The 24,403-nt window shown below is 39.9% G+C and overlaps 4 protein-coding genes across 6 annotated transcripts; all 4 read right to left on the reverse strand.

Moving 5' to 3' along the window:
* Positions 1 to 754: 754 nt before the first annotated feature.
* LOC307251753 (protein disulfide-isomerase) lies at positions 755 to 5,667 on the reverse strand (the record flags this gene model as incomplete). Its single annotated transcript, XM_080029162.1, has 11 exons — positions 755 to 838; positions 976 to 1,065; positions 1,218 to 1,399; positions 2,142 to 2,262; positions 2,451 to 2,648; positions 2,978 to 3,103; positions 3,640 to 3,747; positions 3,908 to 4,045; positions 4,138 to 4,262; positions 4,984 to 5,184; positions 5,487 to 5,667. 11 exons carry the CDS (start codon positions 5,665 to 5,667, stop codon positions 755 to 757), a joined length of 1,554 nt encoding a protein of 517 aa, XP_079885288.1.
* Positions 5,668 to 6,291: 624 nt separating this feature from the next.
* On the reverse strand, positions 6,292 to 11,019 carry LOC307252563 (lipopolysaccharide-induced tumor necrosis factor-alpha factor). Of its 3 annotated transcripts, XM_080030265.1 has the most exons (6): positions 10,988 to 11,019; positions 10,785 to 10,886; positions 9,205 to 9,370; positions 8,454 to 8,561; positions 8,103 to 8,313; positions 6,292 to 7,918 (listed from the first exon to the last, which is right to left on the reverse strand). In XM_080030265.1, exons 3-6 carry the CDS (start codon positions 9,341 to 9,343, stop codon positions 7,813 to 7,815), a joined length of 564 nt encoding a protein of 187 aa, XP_079886391.1. In that variant the 5' UTR covers positions 9,344 to 9,370; positions 10,785 to 10,886; positions 10,988 to 11,019; the 3' UTR covers positions 6,292 to 7,812. The 3 variants fall into 3 exon arrangements, with proteins under 3 accessions (XP_079886391.1, XP_079886390.1, XP_079886389.1); XM_080030264.1 differs by lacking the exon at positions 10,988 to 11,019 and having other exon boundaries at positions 10,785 to 10,972; XM_080030263.1 differs by lacking the exon at positions 10,988 to 11,019 and having other exon boundaries at positions 9,205 to 9,397; positions 10,785 to 10,972.
* A 432-nt stretch (positions 11,020 to 11,451) lies between these two features.
* Positions 11,452 to 17,214, reverse strand: pdia2 (protein disulfide isomerase family A, member 2; the record flags this gene model as incomplete). Its single annotated transcript, XM_080029980.1, has 11 exons — positions 11,452 to 11,988; positions 12,090 to 12,236; positions 12,360 to 12,538; positions 13,591 to 13,711; positions 13,823 to 14,017; positions 14,118 to 14,243; positions 14,375 to 14,491; positions 14,829 to 14,966; positions 15,067 to 15,200; positions 15,884 to 16,090; positions 16,923 to 17,214. 11 exons carry the CDS (start codon positions 17,212 to 17,214, stop codon positions 11,932 to 11,934), a joined length of 1,713 nt encoding a protein of 570 aa, XP_079886106.1. The 3' UTR covers positions 11,452 to 11,931.
* Positions 17,215 to 18,611: 1,397 nt separating this feature from the next.
* Positions 18,612 to 19,442, reverse strand: percc1 (proline and glutamate rich with coiled coil 1; the record flags this gene model as incomplete). Its single annotated transcript, XM_080030273.1, has 1 exon — positions 18,612 to 19,442. The coding sequence occupies one exon, from the start codon at positions 19,440 to 19,442 to the stop codon at positions 18,612 to 18,614; it is 831 nt and encodes a 276-aa protein (XP_079886399.1).
* Between the last annotated feature and the right edge of the window lie 4,961 nt (positions 19,443 to 24,403).

Genomic DNA, 24,403 nt, shown 5'->3' on the forward strand with positions numbered 1-24,403 from the left:
GTGGCTAGCTTTCAGGATTCTAACTGTTACAATATGTGTTGTTATGGTAGTTTTAGAGTGGAAAAAGTAAGCGGATCAGTTTACCCCCAGCTGGTTCACTTTACCCCCTTGATTTTTCTGGTCTGTTTTCTGGTCTGTGAGCCACATGACAACTTTTTTTAAAACAATCATATTTTCACTGCCCTTTGTCTTGAAAAAATTCTGCTAATGCCCATTTCTAGGAAACATCCTGAATTAATGGGAAATGTGTAAATTTGAGTGATAAATCATTTTAGCTCGCTTAGAGGGGAGCAAATGTAAAAAGTGGCTCAGATTACCCCGTTCTCCCCTATGTTAGGTATTACAAAAAAAAAAACCTATGCAGTAGGTAACACAAAAAAAAACCATGTAGTTGGTAACGCATATCTATGTAGTAGGTACTACAATTTTGTGTACCTATGTAAAGTGTTACCCAGTCTTATTATAAATTCCTATGATCAACATGACAATGACAGAAACCCACAAGGTAAAATAAAGGAAAAGTCTTGTAACCTTCAGAGTTTTCCACTTAAGACTTTATTAGATTTGATTGCACAGACAGTAAATGTCAGCTTGGTAGAGGAGATAAAACCAGATCTGTGTTGAGAGTGTACCGACTATAAGGTATCACAAATACGCACACACACACACACACACACACACACACACACACACACACACACACACACACACACACACACACACACACACACACTTTACTCTCTTTGTTTTTAGATTAAAGCTCATCTTTGGATTTGTTGGCATTTTTTGCCTCTTCAGCTTTAATGGTTTCGATGTACTTCCTCCTGTCTTCATCCTCCTGGGGACACAAAAAAAGAAGTCTATTTTTAACACCGAAAACAGTAAGCTCTGAAACACACACACACACACACACACACATACACACACACTGTCATACAAAGTTGGTGTTTGTGTTTGTGGGGTGAGATAATTTACCGTAACTCTGTCTTTTTTTGCCATCTCCATCTCTTTATCCATGAACTTAACCAGGTCCTTCACCTTCCTCTTTCCACGATAAACCAGCATCTGACAGACACACAGATATTACATTATTACCTCTATGTATATGGCAAGTTTTCCCCTACATCCATATATTTATCAGAATGGTTCTGTCCTCATTAACACACTGTATATACTTTAATTTTTGCTCTTAAAAAAGAATGAAACGGCAGTCGTACTCTTTCAGCGTGAAGAGCAGGAAACAGGCAGAGTGAGGGGTAGCGGCCCTGCATTGACATGTTGATGTCGTTAGCTGAGGCATCAATGCGAGCGATGACCACGTCCTCTCGCTCCTTCACAGCCTCGGCTAACTCCTCCCACAGTGGAAACACATCACGGGACTCCTGACTGTAGGGAAGGTCTGTGATACAAGATACAGAAGGTAGTGGGTAAAGTGGCAACATACACAGGTAGCAACACTTGAATAATCCTTTGTGAAAAAATAAGCGGGCACAAAAGAGAACAACAAAAGCAGGAGATGATAAAACGCAGAGTGACAGAGTGATTTCAAAGTCAATGACATCTGTGGGACAATTTGGTTGGTTTAAATTGTTCCGTAGATGTTTGTTGCTAATTGATTTTTATATCCACTTCAGGGCGACATACAAACTGAAAACACAAGGATTACATATTTTGACATTTAGTTATTGTGACTAAAGTGTTAGCTAAGAGGTCTCTATTCACTAATTCCACTGAAAAAAGCATATTTTCATATGGAACCATTTTTCTTGCCCCTTGATGAATGTATGTGCAATGTTGCACTTTTAGCTCTGTGTTTGTTCTCTACCAACGCTTGAGGAAAATAGCGGGCCCTTTAGCTGCTAAATGCACCTATTAGTTCATAAGTATAGACACCAACTTTGGCGTTTGATGCCGAGCAAGAAACATATAGGAGCTAGGGAGTGAGAGAAAAATGAAATGGTTTTTTGAAGGCTGGAAAATCAGCAGAAATGCTCAGTACAGCTGCATGGTCAGGTGATATTCCTTGTAGGTCTATCATTACGAGCAACACCTCGTCATTTAATCCACTTTTAATATACAACATTGATTATTGCAAATTCAAGTTTTCTATTTCAACTCAAATGAGGAATGTGTTTACGTACAGAACAGTACAAACACGGTCTTGTTAGGGTTAAAGGCGACACTCTCCAGAGTCATTCCCACCAGGTCCTTCACCGGTTGTTTGTCCCATCCTTCTGGTATCGGCTCACTCTGCATTTTAGGCTGTGATTCCGACGTGAACACACACACACACACACACACACACACACACACACACACACACACACACACACACACACACACACACACACACACACACACAAACACACAAACACACACATTATTTACATCAGGCATCAAGCTGTAGTTCCGGTTCCGTATCACACACACTAGATGAGAGTGGACGTTACCTTAGCCTTGCCCTCTAGGTAGGACTGGCAGAATGTTTTTATGGTCTGTACATCCAGAGTGTTGGAGGGCAGGTGATAGGTCACATGGTCCGTCAGGTTGACCAATCGGATGAGAGGAGCCTCGAACTCCCGCACCCTGAAGTACTCCAACATCCTGCCATTACGAGGCTCGTCCACGTTCACCCACACAAACAAAATCTGAATACACACACATGGAAGAATATCACTTCAATATATGCTGCACCGCTGCAGTTTGAAATAATGTTCTCGTAAATCCTGCTTTGTCAAGACCAACTTGAGTTTTTGACCTGAGGAGTGATAACATTTTTGGAAAGTAGAGACATATTGGCTGGTCCTCAATTTCGGATGGACTTTTAAAGAGCTTTTTCAGGGTTCAGAGTTTGTTTTAAGGTACAGATTAGAATTAGGTTTAGGTTAGGGTTAGTGTGTTCTAGAATGCATTATGTCATCAACAAAGGTAAAAAAACAAACGTGTGTGTGTGTATGTAAGTATGTTTGGTCCATACCCTCAGCCTGAATGATTCTGCAGCCATGTTAAAGGCAGAGTAGATCTCTTTAAAGGTGGCAGAGCTTTCGTTGACAAACAGGAGTGCGTGGTTTAATACAGGCGATGTTAATATCTGCGTGGCTGTCTGCAAGGGAGAGAGAGAGAAAGAGAGAGAGGGAGTAGGAGAGGGAGAGGGAGAGAGAATGACATGACACCTCCAGTCACAATATAAGTTGTGTGTTTTCACAGCTACTTGTATGTTGATGGATTGGTTTTTCACTCAAGTAAGAGAAAAGAAGAGGGTGCCCATAGCTCAGTTGATAGGGCGAACCCTATAACCCTGATAGGCAAAACCCCATTTTCATTGGCTTTTTATAATGAAGATTTTAAATATGAAAACAAAATCTACAAAAGAGAAACATTTGGTCTAACATGTATGAAAAACTCCTATTTTCATATTCTTTCAACAAGGTACACCTGGTACAGTATTTCACTTTCAGCTTTTATCCTAAAAAAGACATCAACTAAATTCATCAACATCAAATTCACAAAAAATACTTAATTGTATTAATATACTGAAGTAGACTAACTTTGTGAGTTTATATTTAAAAAACAAAACAAAAGAAATCCTAACGCGAGAGTAGAGCAGATATTGACTGTAACACCCATGTAATACTCTACCTGACCAGTGTACTCAGTGACTGCTTCCATTTGGTAGACTGTGATAAAAACGATCAGCTCCTCTTTAGCGGTCCCAGGAACCATATTGTAAGCTTGGATGAGCTGAGACTGCAGCAGACAGACAGACACAAACAGAAATTGGAAATATTCAGAGAAAGTAAAAGTACCTAACAACTATACTCAATTACAGCACTTTTCACCACTGCACATACAGCACGCAGACACACAGTATATGTTTGTGTCTTATGTGTGTGTTGTATTAATGTACCTTTCTGAGCAGCAGTACAACATCATGTGTGAGACCATATTTGCTGATAACTTTGTTGTCCTGTGTCACCACAAAGTTAACATCAGGAAGGTCGATCGCTGCTGCGTAGAAGACCTGGGCGTACTCATGGTTCAGCTCCTACAGACATTATAATGAAAGCACAAATTGTCTCTCTGAAAAGCAATGACCTTCACAACACCACAAAATGCCTGGAAATCAAATGTATTCACCTTAAAGAATCCAACCACAGTCAGCTCCTCTGAGGCCTCTGATTGGCTGAGATCAGTGATGAGGTCAGAAGCAGACCCCGCCCTTCTCTTTAGCCAGGTCAAGATGGTGGCCGAACTCTGAGGAACTTCAACACAAACCAGGAAAAACAATATTTTACCCAAAGCAACTAACTCTAAATCTTTAGTTGATATTAATGAAAAAGTCAGATGTTTCTTTACTTTCTTTACTTATTTTATTTCCTGCCAATAGTAGAATGAGAAAATTGATTTGTCCTTTAATGTCGATGTGCTAACATGTGAACATGAAAGTGTCTGACACTTACTTGCATTTGGTTAATGTCTGCAAGAGCTAGCAAATGAGCTAACTCAGTTTATGGACTGTTATGGTCCAGCTTCCAACCTGAGAAAGCTTTTTCTCATGTTTTTAATATTCTTTACCTAAAATCAAACATTTAACGATGTATTGTTTTACAATGAGATTGAGAGGATTGAAGCAGATTGTGTAAGAAAGATTTTAGCTAGTGTACCTAGCCGCCACAGCCAGGCTAACAATGCTTCTTTGCATGATGTTCATGATCTTATTATTTTTCTTCAAATGGAATAAATGGATCAAATTGTATTTTTACATTTGGGAAACTATGTTTAATTTATATTCATTGTATTATTCCAGGCACATTATTATCATTAGTTAAGTTCAGATCAAACGTTCAATGATGTAATCCCAAATCTTTAAATCAGGAACAAAGCCAGTATAGAGGGAATTTTGTCCTTAGTTAAGTGATAAATAACACCATTAACTCCATTAACTTTAGCTGATATCAATGTATGTATATTATCTGCACGTACCAGGACAGAGAACAGGGTTGTGTTTATCTCCAGAAAGGTACAGCCGGATGGAGGGGAGGCCTGTGGAGTTGAGTTCTTTAGCCAGTTCCTTTTCCTTTGACACATCGATCACTGCCAGTTTGATCTCTGACCCCTGAAGCTTTGCAGCAGCACCTTCAAACGCAGCTGAGACCCGATGGCCATCTCCAGAGAGAGGAACATCTACACACAGAAAAACATACACACACAGTAAGAAAGTGGGCCAATAATATGCTGCAGTTTGAGGAAGCTATTTGGCCTTGGCCATAGACTGTATAGAAGGTATTTTACTGAGGCAGAGCAAAGCTGCTCTTACGTGTTTTTTTATGTTTAGCCTGCATAAAAATATAGATCAAGATAAAGCCATGCATTTATTTTGTGTGTGTGTGTCTGTGTGTGTGTGTGTGTGTGTGTGTGTGTGTGTGTGTGTGTGTGTGTGTGTGTGTGTGTGTGTGTGTGTGTGTGTGTGTGTGTGTGTTACTTACAGAAGTGCACCAGCAACTGCTTATTTTTTTTCAGCGCCTTGTTGAAATTTCCTTTCTTCAGCTTTAAAACCCCATCCTCCTCGGGTGATGATTTGTCTGCCTTTTGTCCGGGTTGGGTGTCTGCGCCGACCAACACGCACATACAAAAGGCCAACACCCCCAGCAGCAACAGTGTCCTCATGACGGTTCCACTACAGAATGACAAAGTGGGCGCTGGGACAAACTTGATGGGAAGGTATGAAGGGAGTGGTGACAGATCTGTGAGTGTGTGTGTGTGTGTGTGTGTGTACAGTGTGTGTGTGTGTGTACAGTGTGTGTGTGTACAGTGTGTGTGTATCAGTGCTGAGCTGGTAGTTGTGAATGCTTTTGTTATCTACCGACTGGACCCACTAGTCTGTAGCTGATTAACTTTGCTATCTGAGCCCTGCTGGATCTCTGCTATTGGCTGCTGTTCATATCAAGTATATCACTAATATCTTAATGCCCTTTGCCTAACACTTAACAAGGTTAAAATGGACACCCCCACACACACATACACACACACACACACACACACACACACACACACACACACACACACACACACACACACACACAACCACACACACACACACACACACACACACACACACACACACACACACACACACACTCACACACACACACACACACATTGTGCACAAACCTATGCGTTTTCATTCATATGCAAACAATACACAGACATTGGACAAATAAAAACACACAGACATTGGACAAAATACTATACTTCACAGCTTTGTCAATGTAACCAAGGTCATATTTATTTCACTATCAACATGATAGAATAATGAATAATAACATGATATTTTTGATTAAAATAACTTCAGCTTGGCAGAGATACCTAGCCCAACACATTATAACAACGACAGCAGGTAAAGTGTGTTGCTCAGTCATTGTATTGAAGTGCGTTGACTCATCAGCACAGGCTGCTTACATATCCTTCACCCACAACCTTCACCATGTTTTTTTAGTAATTGATACCTGGATTTTACTGCATCTCTACATCACAGTATCAATGAAGCCTTTATCATTAGGATAATAGTTTAGAATAGTGGAAATATATATGAAAAAAAAATATGTAAACATCTTCTTTGACTGTCGTTACTGTAAGTGACACACAGCAAATAATAAAAACAATTTGTATTTAAATGAACATTTTAGACACAGTGGGTATACATGTTTCAAGAGTTTGAATCTTAGATTTAAAATCACAAGTTTGTGTTTCTCAAATGATCATGAATCAAAGAATAAATCATATGTAAACATTGTTTTTCAAGCGACCAACAACATTTTAAATGTAGATATTGTCTTTTTCAACTCTATGATAAAGGTCTGGCGTTCATTTTGAGATTGTACCGTGAAAGCCTTGAGCAACCACACAGGTGTTCATGGGCTCATGTTGAAGCTGGACATAGCTACTCTGGAAATACACCAGGTCACCCGACCTCCATGCATAATAAGGACTTCTATGCATAATAAGAATTGTAATTGTGTTATTTTTACTACCCTAAGAGGCACACAAAAGGTAATAGGAAGGTAATGGAAAATTCAGTAGAGCAGTCTGAATGAAGGACAAATCTTCCAAAATGATTACAATCACCTGTGTGGGTTTGGCATTTAAAAAGAAGAATTATGCAGAAAAATAAATTATGTTGTGTTAACTCAATAGGCTTTGTTTGCTTTGACAAAGGAAAGCATGTCTGACATTCAAGCGGGACAAGTTGACCCTTTCATCTGCTAAAATGGTTCGGTATGCACATGCAGGGACTGATTAAAAGTGCTCTGGCTCCTCATTAGTTTTAATATAAACCCTCAGAATACATTGCTAAAAAAGGTCAAAAGTGCAAAAGGTTTTCTTCCATACATTAGAAATGCTTTTGCACTTCTGAAGAATTCCTTCAAATCTGTCAGAGATGGAATACGCTGAAACAAATCAAATTATACTCAAACTGTAGCTTTTAAACGATGGGAATGTTGTCCTTTGTGGTGAAAAGCAGCTTTGAGTCTGAATTCCTGAAGAGGCCAACCGAGACAAGTTTCCATAATGACATTTTTTATGAAAACGTCCTGGAAACCCCTCAAACCGCTCCTGCAGCACAATCCTCTCCTCTGTCCATCTCTTTTTCATTTTGTACTGTATGAACCGTAGATAAAAGACATTCAATTTACATTCCTAACTTATGATAAACAGTTTATCTATCCTTGTGCCCAAAAATCTGCAATGAGTGTCATGAGATTTTGGGTGGACTGAGGAGCAGAAGAAGAAGACGAAATAATCCTGATAGTATCATCTTGTGTATATGTGCACAGCCTTTCCACACCGTGGGCAGGAATGATGTGCGTCTTGTAGGGAAGGTACCATGAATGGAATCAGACAGAAACCACAGATCAACCTGCAATACACACACATGCAAAGGCAGAACAAAGAGGAAGCTTCTGTTAAAGTTGGTGGAGCGCTCTACGGTTAACTACTCGTTCGTGTGTGTGTGTGTGTGTGTGTGTGTGTGTGTGTGTGTGTGTGTGTGTGTGTGTGTGTGTGTGTGTGTGTGTGTGTGTGTGTGTGTGTGTGTGTCTCACCCCATTAATGAGAGTAGCATACACATGCACCAGGCACTGCTCCCAGGTACGTATGTGACTTTAGTGGTGACAAGGTGGTGGCAGTGAGGGCAGCGGACCAAAGCTGGGGAGTCTCTCAGATATCTCACTAAGATAGGAACAGGCTGCGGCTGAGTCACCACTACTGCTGCTGGCTGAGTCTGTCGGCCGCGGACAGACTGCGCTACTCCAACTGGCATTCAGAGGGTACAGGAAGGACAGGGCAGGATATCAGGAACAAAATGAGATGCAAATTAAATATGTTTCCCCCCTCTGACCAGTTGGTTTGTGTGAGTGCTATTATGAGCAATAGTAAAGATTTAGCTTGAATACTTTGTGTAGTCGAATGGACTATGATCCGGGAGTTTCTTGAAGGGGCCGTCACAACAGTTTGCACCCTGGGTGAAGTCAGGATAGGAAAAGGATTTTGCTGGATTCTAACTAGAAAAAGAGAGAAATGCTTAGAGTGAGTCCCCATGAAGTAATTCAAAAATAAATGAAATGACAACTGCGGTTTGTTTGGCAAATGACAGAAAGATGGCTTCTGAACTTCACTGACACAGAGTTCACAACTATGTCTGAGCAGTCTTTTGTAATTGTTTTGGAAAGGTTGACCCCTCCACACTATAAACCTACAGAGCAGGCATGTTCAGCGAACACGATGTGGACAGAGGGCCGAAACAGAAGACCTAGTGTGAATCTACATTATTTTATATCAGTGATTCTTTAATCATTAAAGTAGATTTTTAATAGGTTTTATTGCATATGAAAGAATGAAACCTTCTCTGTGGACACACTGCTTTGGACGTCGTGAGAAGATAACAAGTGTCATATATTTGACATAATAACGATAAAATTAAATTTAAGGGGATAATTGTGCTCCATACATTCTATTCTTAATCCATAATAACATCTACAATTTAAAATATTTTTACTTTTAAACATAACAGCAGTTACATATGGAAGACGGCCTTTTGTACCGCTTCTCAAGAATCACTGATATACTGTATATATTATAATATTCTCGGCTCCACCGGATAAGCTTTGAAAGAAATTGAGAGAGGCCTTTGAGATATTCTCTTACCTGCTTCTCGATAGGTTGGAGGAGGTGTGGAGGGGGAGGTGAAGGAGGCAGCGTAGGAGGGGGGAGGGGGGATGTTGACCGCTGTTGTGCCCGAAACAGGAGGGTGGAGACTGGCTTCCTCATACGAAGGGGGTTCCATCAGGCTATCATCCAGTCAAACAGGAAGCTGGTCATTCAAGGGGAGAAGGGGCAGCTGAAGCAAACACAGTGACATATTCTTGTTGATTTTCATGTGGTAAAAACCTGCATGTTCTCCTTTGAATGGCATTGTTGTTGTTTTTTTACCACATGATACCTTTAAGGAGGTTACATTTTTGGACTTGCTTATTTGTCTGTTAGTTGGGAACTAAAAAACATTATGACAATGAAATGTGCTGCAAAGTTAGGCAGAACATTTTAGTGTTTAACCTTGGCAGTTTTCTGAGTTGTAAAGACACAGATATAAGACTTGAAAATGAATTTGAAAGCCCCAGAAAAAGTGAACCTTGAGTGAAGATTAACAATAACAAGCTATAGGTGGTGTATGTGTAGATTCAGATCCAGTTGGGGAAACAGGAACTTATTAACCTTTTGAACATTGTACTGTTTTATTATGAACAGTTGCACTCTTTCATATGAAAATAATCAGATACATGTGTCATAGATAGGTCATCTGGACCCAGGTGCAGATTTTACATTTAGATTGTCTATTGTTGTTGGAGGAGGTGTGTTCTCCACCAAGTGTTTTCATTCTTATTCTACAATCTGACTATTATCCAGTTTTACTGTTATTTTAATATTTCATTTTATTTCTATTTAGTCCATAATGTACAATCCTACTTATTTTCCCTCTGAATAGGCCTTCTAGAGAAAAAGACAGTCAGCCCATTTTTTTTTTAAATACAGTGTGTACTGTGAACATCTAAGCTCTTTCGTATTTAGTCTCTTTGTATTTTGAAGCTGTGTGATGTTGTTTCTTTTGTGGGATTTACTGTCACTCATCTCCTTGCTGCGCTGCCGCAGATTAGACAATAAATGGAACGCTTGAGATCAATGTGTGTTCACCAGTCTGAACTTTAACCAGAGCAGCCCAACTTTAAAGTGACAGTACACACGCACGCACGCACGCACACACACACACACACACACACCCACACACACACACACACACACACACACACACACACACACACACACACGATTATAGCAGTGTGGTACTGGACAAACACTTTCAAAGTTAAAAGGTAAAAATCTCTTTAAATATATGCCCAGTCACATTTATCAATTATTGTATTGAATTGAAAAGTAAAATCTGAAAATCCAGTGCACTATAGTTTGATACAGGTAGAGTAGATTCAGAGTGAACGTCAATTCAAAAATATTTAAACTCCTCAGACTGATTTGAATTATCCACATTTCTAAGGCCAGACTCACCAGTCACCATCAGTTAAACTAGCTGAGTTTGATAACAGAGTTATTAAAAAGTGTAACTGTGAATACAGGTTATCCTGAATCATTCACTGCCGCCCCCACATAATGTGTTTTTGTGCCCGCAACTCGTAAGTTAAAACCATCTGTAGCAGCCATAAAACACACTGTACCTGCTGTAGTGCAGCCAGGTAACTCTAGCTCCCATAGGACTCTTCTCTTAGGTAAACATGATTCATCCGAGCCCTGGTTTTCTGATCAAAACAGGTACAGAACTGCAATAAACCAAATATACTGCCTTAGAAAAAAGTGGTACGTAGTCCTTCCTCACTGACTAAACAGCTTGGTGTGAGGTGTATCAGAGCTGTGGTCTTACCTCGAAAAAATAAGGAAGCTCGGAGAGAGATTGTACAATGATGGTGACAGTTGTGACATCACAGCCTGTTGGACCTGTTTGGCTCTGGAATTAGAAACATTTTACTAACCACACAGACAGAGAACCAACCCTTTTTTTACCTGTTTCTCTTGTTCAAACTCACCTTCTCTACCTCATTACCATTTTAACCTCACCTGCTTCCTAAATGCACACTCATCCTTACACCCTTTGCATTAACAGCACATCATCGCACAAGGCAGTATAGCAATATCTGTATTGTTATTACTAATATGTTCTTTTATTTGACAAAAAAATAAAAATACAATCAGATTTGTGAACTTACAAGTATTTATTGGATAAGGCAGCAGTGGTTTGTAGGAAAAGCAAAATCGTAAAATAACATAATAGCTGGTTAGAAATTAGTAATACAAACAAATTATTAACATTGAGTATTTGTTGTAGTAAATGCTCTGAAAAACACACATTAATGAGCAGGTATTTACAACTGATAGAGTAAAAATATTCTCATACAAAGCAAGGTACCCATGTGTTTGGTCAGTCAACAATTAGTTATGACACTTGTCAGTCCGTTGTGTGGATGTCACTTGGGAATAAGAAACAGCTTTGTTACTATCCTTCCATCTACTTCCTGCTACTTGAAACAGTCAGAAAGATTCTATGGTGAAAAATGTTAACTATGTGAAGGACTTCTTAGAAAGAAAAGACATTTAAATAAATTAAATGTAATATTTGTGCACAGTGACTATTATGTAGTAGAACCTCTGGGTTTCAATCAAATCAATTATGAAGACAAGTCTTATCAGTGTTTCAAGCAGATGTAAAACAGTCATAAATACAAAACATCTATGTGTTTTTAAAGCAAATTAGTTTTATTAAGAAAAATTGCAAGAAGCAAAGTTGATCCCGATTGGCTGGAAGTGACATCACAGCTCATCTTTAGATGTTGTGTTGGTCGAAAGTTCTTCAGAGTCATCAGCCTCCTGATAGATAGAAAGAGAGAGAAATAAAATAGTGGAGTGGTGAGTGGAGAACATTTATATTCATGGGAAATGTAGGTGAAGTAAAAAGTAAAAATACAAACCTTGCTATCATCGTCAGCGTCTTCCTCATCCTCATCATCATCATCATCATCATCATCCTCATGACTTTCTGCCTTCGGCAACACTCCTCCATCGTCCAGGAACTTAGACATGGTCTCCAGATCCCTTGTTCCAGTGAAGTCAATGGACTATATAAAAACAAAACAGGAAGAGACGGAGAGAAAAAGAAAAAAGGACAGGATGAGTGAAAGATTATTTTTGGGCATGTTCAAGGCAAAAAATTGTATTTGAACAAGTGTGAGTGTGCATACCTTTTTGTCACCAGCTGGGTAATATCTGAGTGTTGGGAAACCTCCGACCTCCAGAGACTCCACCTCGTTGGCTGTGGCGTCCATCTTGGCTATGATGATGTCATCACTGTCGGCGTACTTCTCCCCCAGCTGATCCCAGATGGGAGCCAGCTCCTTACAGTGTCCACACCATGGGGCATCTACACACAACACACAAACACTGTTAGAAAATAATAGTGTGTATTTGGTTACTATCGGTTGGTTTCCTGAACTCTACACTGTAAATCACGTTTCCCTGCATTACCACGCTTCATCAGTGTGTGTGTTCAATGACCTCAAAGGATGGCTGATTAGGCATCCATGTTTTTTTGCTTTTTCAGGCACTTTCATATATTTACCCTTAGGTTGGAAACATCAGAGCTTTCAAACAAGTTTGTCAAGTTTGGAACTTAAACATTGGTAACAATTTATTTATAAGTCGATAAATATCAGTATTTCCTGTATGAAGCAAAAAGTCTACATGAGATCCCTGGCTGTATCTACAAATCTGTAAAATAGCATTAATTTAGCATTCCATTAAGGTGTCATTCAGCAAAGACATTTTAATTGTAAGGCTTTCAAATCAAATGGCAGATAATGGCTATACTTAGTCCCCATCACAGGTTGTCATTTGTCATTTTTTGATTGGTTGCAAGGATTCAAGAAGTAGGCTACAGAAGTCTTATAACACGTGACAGGGATGACAGGGATGGACATTGAATAATACCATTTAAGTTTCAGTCTGTCTGTGTCTATTTGTTAATCTAAGTGAACTGATACTGCCACTGTGCTGAAACCTGGGTGTCAATGCTGTGAGTGTGAGCAGAATGGCCAGTTGTGGCCAGCAGGGTTCAGGTCAGGCCTGCATCCTTTCTGTTTGTTTGCAATCAAGTTATTTTGTGAATGTTGTGACTTGTTAGTAGCTGGTACGGCAGATTTAATGGTAATTAAGTCCCCTAGACGTAATAGCATTAAATTACATTATATTACATTACAATCATTTGGCTGATTCTATTATTGAAGTGACTCTACAAGTAGAATTGGTCAAATGTAACACCAGAAACAATATGTTACCAGGACTAGGCCACCTATGCTGGGACATATAGTCCATTAGGTCACAAAATGAGTTTGATTAAAAAGGCAGACTAAATGCTAGTTTTAAAAATGTAAATGATTGCAGTGCTGCCTCAGGTAAGCAGACAGACAGACTTACAGAACTCCACAAAGACGTTTTTGGTCTCGTCCAGTGCAACAGACTCAAAGTTTTTCCCGACCAGGACCTTTACTGGGCCTTTGTTCCAGTCCTCAGGGATTTCCTCAGACCTATAGTAGGGCTGCACGACAAAACGAGAAGTTACTGGGTTTATTGCTGCTGTTTGATATGAATATAAACCGTGTGTGTGTGTTTGTGTTTGTGTTTGTGCGTGTGCGTGTGCCTGTGTTACCTTGGCAGTGCCATCCACAACCTCCTGGCACAGCTTTTTCAGTGAATTTGCTGTGAGATCCCCGGAGGTGATGACAAACTTCTTTGTTGTCTCCATGTTGATGACACGTGCTGTGGGGGCGTCGCTCTCAGACACGCCAAAATAATTCAGCACATGAGTAAGAGCTAGTTTCACGTCAATCACAATGAACAGCATCTATAAAAGGCACACACACACACCATGCATGAAAAACGACAATGAGGTTAAAATTGCGTTGTTGTCACTGACTCTTTCTCAAAGACACACACACTGTTACCTTGCCCTTGAACTCTTTGGCAACAGGCCTGGTTTCATCCACCAAAGCTGTCTGACTCGCCACAGAGGAGTTGATAAACAGCAGGCTGTGCAGGTTGATACCTGCAGAGAAGATCTTATCTGCAGTCTGCACACACACACACACACACACACACACACACACACACACACACACACACAAACAGACAGTTTAATTTGAATAAGATTTTACATTTAATTTTTATTTTGTAATCTTGTGTCAATGTGTGCATGCATCACCTCCACGCTGAATGGGATGATCAGCTCTAGGCTGTTTGCCTTGATGAAGGTGGCGAGATTTTTTTTGTCCAGTGTCCCCTCTTCTGACAAGGCAAAGTCTGCTCTGCCATCGTCAAACTGGCAAACAAACAAACACACACAGACACACGTTTGGTTAACTCAATTTCGACAGGTCCATACATTCCAGAGAAAATTAACATACAAACCGTTCATATAAGTTTTTTCCACAAAGGTCCTGCCATTTTCTCCTATTTCCTAGAAAATCTAAATCTAAATACTAAAGTTAGAAAACCCTTTTAATGAAGTCAGAAGAAGACAAATGTATTTACCTTACTATCCTATGGATTGATATTTGATTATCACAAGTACACAGCATGCAATATCTCTATCCTGCAGTAGATGGCAGCAAAGCAACAATGATGTGCTCTAAATTAGTATCACAACATGTTTGTACCTTTTTGAAGAGCACGACTGAGTTGGCTTTGACTTCATACTTCTTGAAAACCTCAGGACTCGCTGACAGCGCAAACTCGCTGTCGGTCATATCCAAAGAAAACTCCTTGAACGTCTTGGCCGCCTCACTTTCCAGATTCTAAAACAGATATTTCAAAATCGAAACATGAATATGAAGACACAAATTGATTTTCTGATGTAGGCCTACGAGTGAGGATGGATACAACAGATAAACGTACATCAAAGAATCCTATAACAGTGATGTTATGGGCGTCGATGAACTGAGCTGCAGAGTCTACAGAGTCGAGCACTGGAGTACCAGGGCCTGCACGGCGCTTCATCCACTGGATCATTCCCTCGGCTGACCTCTTTCCTGGAAAAACACACACAACCACAAACTAATTATGTCATGTACATTTATGCCAGAGTTGTTTCAGGTGCTTCGATGAACGGAGATGTAAGATAAAAAAGAAAACAAAAGTAACAGTGTTGTTTAAACCATTTGGTCAAATATGCAAAAATAAGCTGATGGCGATAAATAGGCCGAGAAATGTGAGTGAAGGAACAAGTAACACATGAAACTGTGAACATGTAGGCACAATCACATCCTGTAAACACTTGGATGAGAAATGGAAAAAGACCACGCTAAGGTAAGCTTAAGGTAATCGTCTGCTAAACTTTGTAGCTGACACAAACATGATACCAGTTCTCATCTAATTCGCGAAAAGAAAACAAATGAGCCTGTTTCCCAAAAAGATGAACTTTTTTTTAACCAGATGTTAAAAGATATATATATTTTTTTAAATTACTAATTTGATTTGTATAGTCAGACATTAAATACGCGAGAAAAAGGGTGGTTAATCTACTAGGCAAGGAAAACACACTACACTAAAACACACACACTCCCACAAGGCGTTGACATGGCTGTTCAGGTTACAGTTACCTATTGATGACGTAGCTTTAGCTTTGCCCCTGTGTGTGTGTGTGTGTGTGTGTGTGTGTGTGTGTGTGTGTGTGTGTGTGTGTGTGTGTGTGTGTGCGCGCGCGTGTGTGTACCAGTGAAATCAACGGCCTTCTTGCGATCTCCGTTGATGAAAAATTTCAGAGTGGGGAAGCCTTCTATTCCAAACTCTTCAGCGAGCTCCTTCTCCTCGGTCACGTCCACTTTGGCCAAACGCATCGCGGGTTCCTCCGTCTTCAGCTTCCCAGCAGCCTCGGCATAAACCGGCTCCAACTTTTTGCAGTGGCCACACCAGGGAGCATCTGCACACACACACACACACACACGCACACACACGCACACACACACACACACACACACACACACACACACACACACACACACACACACACACACACACAATTAACTGTGTTCAACTGTGTCTTTATCCGTTATAATAACCAAAGCAGCAGACATGCAGCTTCTCCACAGGTCTCTGCTCTGTTCAGTTTATTGGTTGCTATCAGCAGCAAATGCCCACAGATACACATGGAAATAAGTTGCTGATAGCAACACTGGCAGTTGGTTCTCAGGCTTTCTATAACCGCTTTGGCCCTTTTCCTTGTCGTGACCTCTCCACTGGCAGTGCTGAGTTCTTCTGTGGGAGAGTTGAACCAAGAGAGCACCTGGACAGGAGAGGCCACGATGTATGATAACGCCTCAGCACCCATGAGGGAGAGAACAGAGAGCAGTGGTGGAAAACTCTATCAACTTGAGGTCTACTTACTTTACTATTCCTGAAGCTTTTAATCATATCCGTCACCTTCATTTAGTAACTGTTTTGCCATAATCAAGACAACCTCCATGATTAGTTTACCCCTTGACATCATTACATTACATCTGTCTTCTTTAGTAAAAAAAAAAAAAAAAAGAGAGAGACAGACAGACAGACAGACAGACAGACAGACAGACAGACAGACAGACAGACATGTGATGCCTTTTAACATAAAATTGTTCAATGAAAATCCATCTTAGCCCAACATATGTCACCACAATGTAATGACAGTCAAATATAATGATTGATGTTAAAAAAAAGGTTATTTTTAAGAATGTTTACCTTTTGGGCACAAATGAGTTTATTCTGTAACTACTTACAGAATTCCACCAGTAAGTACTGGTTTTCGCTGAGAGCTCTGGCAAAGTTGTTGATGTGGAGAACCATTACATCTTCCTCCTCCTCTATCTCTGTGGTTTTCTCTTTCTTTGGTTTCTCCTCCTCCCCCTCTTCTTCTTCCTGTGATCCAGGAGCCTCTGTCGATGTCTCTTCTTGACTTTCACCCTTTTCTTCTTCTTGAGATGCAGTGTCTGCGTCGTTGTGGGCCTGGTTACAGGAGGCCCACAGCAGCAGGCCCAGGAGGGTTATGGACAAAAGCGTACGTGTCCTCATGTTTGCTGTCCCAAGCTGCTTCTGGCACCTCTTGCTCAGGTAAAGGAACGCACACAGTACAAGTGTGACTTAACATTTGTACCTTTTATGTGTTCAGGATGGAGAGTGTGTGTCGAAATTTGACTGGCCTTCGTGCTCATCCAATCAGACGGCGGCGCCTGCAGGACACTCTTTCCAGTCTAAACCAATCAAACGGTGCCCTGTAGATTCAGAACTGACTGATCCACTGGTAAGCCTTCAAGACTCATCACTCTGTAACTCTATATGGTTTTTCTCTTTTCTTCTTATCCTTTTCTTTATTATGGTAGATGTCTTCCTCATTGTGCGTTTCACTATCAGGCTCCTTTAATCCACCTGCAGGAAGTTCATGTTCATGTGTATACTTTTTAGTTTTTCATTCCACACAGCGCTGCTCCTCTCTAGCTGGGCCTTATCAGACACTCATTTACCTAGAAACGGTGACAGTTACTTATCATATTGTGTGAATTTGCAGCTCTAACCTCTTAACTATCTCTCTTTTATCTTACTATTTCTGTTAACTTAAACATCAGCAAACACTTTCACCTCTCACACTCTACTTTAACAGAAAAGACAAGTATACCAAGACTGGAGGGCTAATTGGAGATGAGTCAGTAACTTTAAGGAATTGACAGCAGACTCATGTTGGCCCAGAGATGGCTATATATTTTCAATGTACCCAAATGACTGAAATGAGTGGTGTCATTTTGGTTTTAAGAAGTTGTCTGACTCGATTTTTTTTTTCTGTAGATCTGATGTTTGGGGAAGTCAATCTGAGGCAGTGCAAGTGGGGGGGTTAACCCTCAACCAATAGCAGCTGCGGTTTCCCTGCCATAACCCAGAGTTGGCTTGTTTTCTGGTAGACAGTTAAGTGACTTACTAGAGGGATAGCTTTAGCCTGTTTAAGCTTTTGTTAGCTGGCTAACACTGATGTTTATCTCTAGCATATAGTCGCTATTTTATTCATCCCCAGCTAAATTTGCTAACTAGCGCGTGCCAATGTGTAATTACTCCTGATAACTCTAGAAAGTGTCTACCCTATAGCGAATTTTCCCTGAGGGAGTCTTGTGTTTAGAAAACACAACCGAAAAATCCTACTAAGTTGGCTATACCTTTAGGAACTTGTTGTCTATGTCGGCTTAAACGTTCAGGTTGAAAGTTCATCCATGACCTTAGTAACAATTACAAGGTCACTGTAGTATCGGTTCTGAGGCATTTCTAAACAAATACAGTAGAAGAAATGTTGTTATTTGGGTAAACTGAACCTTTTAAACAAACATAAAACAAACATATTAGAGGCACAAAATGTACGACTTTTTTTAATTTTAATTTTTATTAAACTTTTTACAATGTCATACATGTTGAAAATTACATGAAGTTTAATGCTGCATATGTGTGTTCTCCGTCAGTGTGTGTGTGATCTCCGGGTTGGGGTCCCAGTTTGCCAGCAGGTCACTAAAGTCCGGCTGAGTGCTGTCCAGGGTGTGTGTGTTGTGGTGCGGCAGCAGGCTGTAGTGCATGTCCGTGTTGTGTGTGTCGTCCTGTGAAGGTGTGCTGTCACTGTCTGTGTGTGTAACCTCAGGCGAGTTACTGGAACTGACGAGAGAGCAGCAGGGGATGGGCTCAGTCCAGAAGCTGAGCGGGAGATGCCTCTTGGTCATGGGCCGGCTGCGGGCCTGACTGGGGCCCCGGCGGTGGAACAGTTCAGCCAGGGGCCCCAAACCGCTCTTACCCTTAGCAACCCCAAGTCCTCGATGATCATCAGCACAAGTCACAGAGCTGCTTTCTTGCCCCTCTGGAATTCCTGCTCTTGCGATTTTCAGCAGGTCGTCGTAGTAACGCAGGCGCCCGCTGGTTGCAACGGAGACTGAGTCGCTGTAGATGTCGCAGGCTTCTTGGTCACCAGAGCAGCGACCGAAATACCGCTGCACGTCACGACTGATGAGATCTGCAAACCTCAGCAGCTGCTTGGTCACGTCCAAAGCGCAATGGGATTGGTTTAAGAGAACCTCCTCTAAGGATTCATCTTCCTCCTGAGCTTCAGAGCCTTCATCCTCCTCTTCCTCCTCTACGTCTCTGTCTTCTTTATCGTCCCTGACAACTGACTGTTCCTCCAGCATCTCCTCTTCATCTTCATTGCATGGAGAGAGCTGGAACATCAGAGGGAAGTAGGCTGGAGTCGGGAAGTTCCTGATGACGCCTGTCGCCATGTTGGTTGTCACCGCTGGGGGAGACAGGAAAAACTAAGTAGTCGAACGGGAAAAGCAATTTGTTGAAAATCTGTTAAAAAAGGTAAGTTTAATTTACCTGGTGAGTTGAAATTAGCCACCGGGTTCAGGTGAATCTTTGCTCAAGTCCGAGGCCTGGGCTCATTGATGGATCCACTTGCCCATTTGTGTGTGTGCATATGCAGCCTTATACTGGACCGTCAGGATTGTCACCGTTTATATACCTCTGTCCGCGCCTGCAGACGTGTGTGTGTGTGTGTGTGTGTGTGTGTGTGTGTGTCACTCCACGGATGAGGCAGCTTCCAGGACAAATATTTGCGTGCCGTATTGGCCAAACACACCTTGTTTACTCTATCACTGGGCAACCAGGGAGGGGGTCCAAGGCTAATGGATCCTCTCCTAGGGGACGATGGAGAGTAGTTATAAACACTCACACACACATCGTTTCTTTTTTTCCGTCCCTGTTATCAGACTAGTTAAAGGATAAAAGAGCATGAAATCAAATCACATGCCGTTTTGACTTCTAAAGAGGAACACTCTGAGCAGACATGAGATACAGCACAACGTCATCAGACACGGCTCATCTGAAACAGGACATACCATAATGTTTTGTTAATGGGTGAAGATAAAATCAAACTCAAAGCGCATTACCATGTTGACCTCAGAAGATGATCCCATGCTGAGACACACCATCAGTTTACTCTGTAGCTATTGACTGACATGCTCATTAAAAAAAGAGGTAGAGGGGACAAAAGATCAGGTGGAGGAGCAGGACAAAACAAGCATGAGCATCAAACTGTTAGCAGATAAGCACTTTACGAAGTATTAAACATTAAATCGCGTGATCTAGAAAAGGTCAGGTTAAAGGACGAGGCTCGTATTTATTTTATACTTTTATTACTGTCAACAAATCTCATAAAAAGACCAGAACTGAAACTGTGTCAGTCCGCTTCTCAATAACTACCAGTTTCCCAACTGTCTCTGGCCCTTAGCCCCAAACCAATTAGGTCCAGCTGAAGATTAAAATCAAGTCACAAATATTTAATTTTGATTTAAGAAAAGGCTTAGTGAGGAGAAACAGGGCTACAGTATATGTGTATGTCGTGCATTTGTTTGCCACTACATTTGGTTAACTGTTTTTATTAAGAAATATATATGTAACTGTAATTCCTTAGTAACTTTTCTGTCAAAGACATGGAATTTTTACTAACAAAGGTGTTCACATTTTTTAATTCTCTCAAACGCGTACTTAACGCATATTTGCTGAACATGTAGAAATATGTGAGTGTATATTACAAGCAATTTTTTTAAATTCAATAAATATGGACAGGGAACTTTCCAATAATAACTGCATATTTGCTTGGGTATACGCAAATCACTGTGCATGTGTCCAGTTATGAAGATATTGGCATCAACTTCTGATTTCTACAACACTTTTATCATCTCATCTTTACTTTCCTACAAACCCCAATAAACAAGTGCAGACTCTCACAAGCAGCAGTTTTTTCCCTTAAAATAAGTATCACATTTCCTATTTAACAAACTTTCAAAGAAAATATTTAAACCTTCACTAAAGCAAGCCGAACTTAAATATTTGGGATCATCAAGATCATACAATTAAAATAGAGTGCAATGGATTTTGAACAATGTTGAATATGACATTTTTTTTTAAGTCAACTAATGCCGGTTTTATACTGTGTTACACATACAACCTGTAAAGCATTAGCACCTTTGCATGTCAGCTATATAACGTGTGTCAATCATGACAGAAACTATTTGATGATTTTAAGTTTTGCACTTCACCATATTTTACAGACATCTGTAACTCTGTAAATATGTGCACGGCTCCTGTTTATATGTGCATGTTGGCCATTAATGTGTATGTGTGTGTGTGTGTTATCAGGAAAGCCTGACTCCCCTGGCCTGCCTGTCTTCAGTATCCAGGCTTCTGTGTTGATTTTAGAACTAAAGATCAATAGCGGCAATATGTCAGCTCTCAAGAGCAAGACAATGAATTACACACGCTTTTAGGTACACAAGCATATGAACACACACACACACACACACACACACACACACACACACACACACACACACACACACACACACACACACACACACACACACACACACACACACACACACACACGTCTTCTTATATTTGATCAATGTTTCAGAAACCAGCTTTTTAAAAGATGAATACCTTTCTGTAGGTTACAGTTAAAAGTAGGAGGCTAGTCAACTTGTCTAAATAATTAGATGTAATAACAGCAGTTCAGCCGTTTGTCCAAAATTAGTATTTCATACAAATCTTGTTTCAAATGGGCTTCATGATTATCAGTTCCTCAGACATGATGTATAATGAATACATTAATAATTAAGTTAATTTAAAAAATGTGATTCCTTCTGCTATTTACAGCAAAATCTGTGTTTTGTTTTATTAAACTGTGATTAATGTACAGTATATTTTCTCAATTCTGTTAAATGTTTAACTATCATCAAGAAAACCGTCAAATTAACTATACTATACACTTTTAGACATGAATTCATTTTTAAATTGTGCTTTTGTTTGACTAATTTTTTTCAATAAAAGGACATAAACTTGCCCCAGTTATAAGAGTAAGGACGTGTGCAGCTACAAAACTCAGAACAATTACGCCCTGTGGGAGACCACACTTTACACACCCACATACAACTCAACAACCTCCCTACAACCTGAGTTCCACACATTTAGTGCTTCCTACACAAGAGGAAATGCTGCCAAAGAACATAATCCAGACAGAATTTACATTTCTTCACAAAATATAATCACCACAACAAATTAGCAGAAGAGAAACATAATATTTGGGGAACAGGGTTACCCCCTATTGCGTGCTGGTTAGTTTCCAGCACCTGCAATTCTGAATGGGATAAACAGCTTAAAGGATGAACAAATGATCCAACAAATATTGAGGAGGCACAATTTTTGAGCTCGACACTTTTATTAATACAATCCATAATAAGGCTTTTGGCACATTTACTCATCTGAAAGTGACAAGGATTAACTGTAAAATGAATCAAAGCAAAGCCTAGCAGGAAATTATAAATCCACAGGTTTATCTAAAATGTTTGCTTCATCATTGTCAGCTCTTTCAAGAGTTCATGACTCTCCGCAGCTTGCAGAACTTCTTGGGGATGGTCTCTTTGTCTATGAAAAAAAAACATCACGTCTTTAGTTGCAAACAATTTAAGTATTAGGGTGAGGGGGGGGGGGGCACTCTAACCACTACACCAGGAGCGCCCCAGCCAATAAGAATTGGCCATGATATAAGAACAATTGATACATTTCAATATAAAATAAATCAATTATTCTTTGCACACATCAAAGTATTTTTAATATGTCATGCTACTTCATATTTCTACTGTATTTTTTTTATTGGTTCTGCATCTAAATTATGAATTATTGGCATTTCAAATGGATTTGAAAATTATGTTAAACCAATTTAAATGAGCAAGTTCTGTAACTTAAAATATATATTAATTGTAAGATTTTTTTTTCAAATTAAGCAGCTAATTATTTTCAATCAGTAAACCTCAAGCAGCACACTCTGCTTTCCATAGAGCAGGACAAAGGACTAAAAATAAAGTAAGAAATGAAATAAAATACCTTGATGCGTCTCAAAATGAAATTTGTTTCCTCCTTTGGCACAGTCATGGCACGAGAGAAGATGAAATGACTTAATTTATACATTTTATGTACAGTATCACTTCTCTAGTCTGAAAATGATTTCCCCGTGTCTCATTTATCTTGTCACATTAGGAAGTAGAGTGACAAAAAAAAACAGTTTCCATGCAGTGTTTTGGGATTAGTGAAAGGAGGAAGGAAGTGGTTCAAGTGGATCAGCAACTGCAACAGAGCGATGCCCTTTTTTCTGTCAGGTTGCCATACAACTAATTGGGCCCTAGTTTATACTTTATCTGAATTTACTATTTATTCTCTCTGTGTGAAATACACTACTAGCTTCACAGATAGAGATGCATCTGTAAGACTCCAACTGTTTGCATGTTTTAGCCCTGAGAAACACCTGTGACCTGTCCACAGCGTAAAACAACTCTTGTCCGATGAGAGCTAGGAGCAATTTAAAAATTTAAATAATTCAAACTGATTGTATTTTCTTTTACATCCTATATTTTGGATCCTATTTGCTTTTAGTTTAAAAAAACACTTGAAACTTTGTCAGTGTCATACAAATGAAGTTACATTTGAAATACTCGGGGTGTAACTAGATGTACATGCTTAGGATTTATATTTATACATTTTGTTGCATTAGACCGGTCTGTCAGTATGTACAGAATAGGATTTTAACTTATTTTCTAGACCAAATCTTTTATTAAATTGTTGTGGACATAAAAAGTGGAACTTGACAACCATCTATTTCACAACATCGGTGAACATAGAAGCCTGGAGTTTGCAATCATAGCTTTTTTTGTACGATATTGGGAAGTCTTCCTAATTTAGTTTTGGAAAGTTTAAAAAGAGTATTTGGTGAGTGTGGTTTATGACCGAATCAAAACAAATGTAAGATCCCATGATTTTGTAGCATGTTGCACCAAATCCTTTTTGTATCAGTTGAAACAACTTTTTGCTAAACACCAAGGCAGAGGGATTTTTGTAGGTAATCAAATTTCAAATAAAGTTTTTGGACTTCACATTAATGCACTGACAATGGCAGGTGCTGGTTATCAGCGTTTGGTATTTGATGCTGCTTCCAGAAAATAATAGCTCAGCAAGCAAACTTAAGCCTAATGTGTTTCACCTTAAGGCCTGTGTACTGTGGAGATTAAAGCAGAAGGTGAAACTTAAATGATGACTGGATTTGTGGGCCAACACAGACAAATAAAGATAGCTTCAAAATCAGAAGATACAATACGTTAATAAAGAGAGACTGACGTCAAGTACAAAA

Source organism: Ammodytes marinus (genome assembly GCF_949987685.1).
Source record: "Ammodytes marinus genome assembly, chromosome: 6".
Taxonomy (NCBI): domain Eukaryota; kingdom Metazoa; phylum Chordata; class Actinopteri; order Uranoscopiformes; family Ammodytidae; genus Ammodytes; species Ammodytes marinus.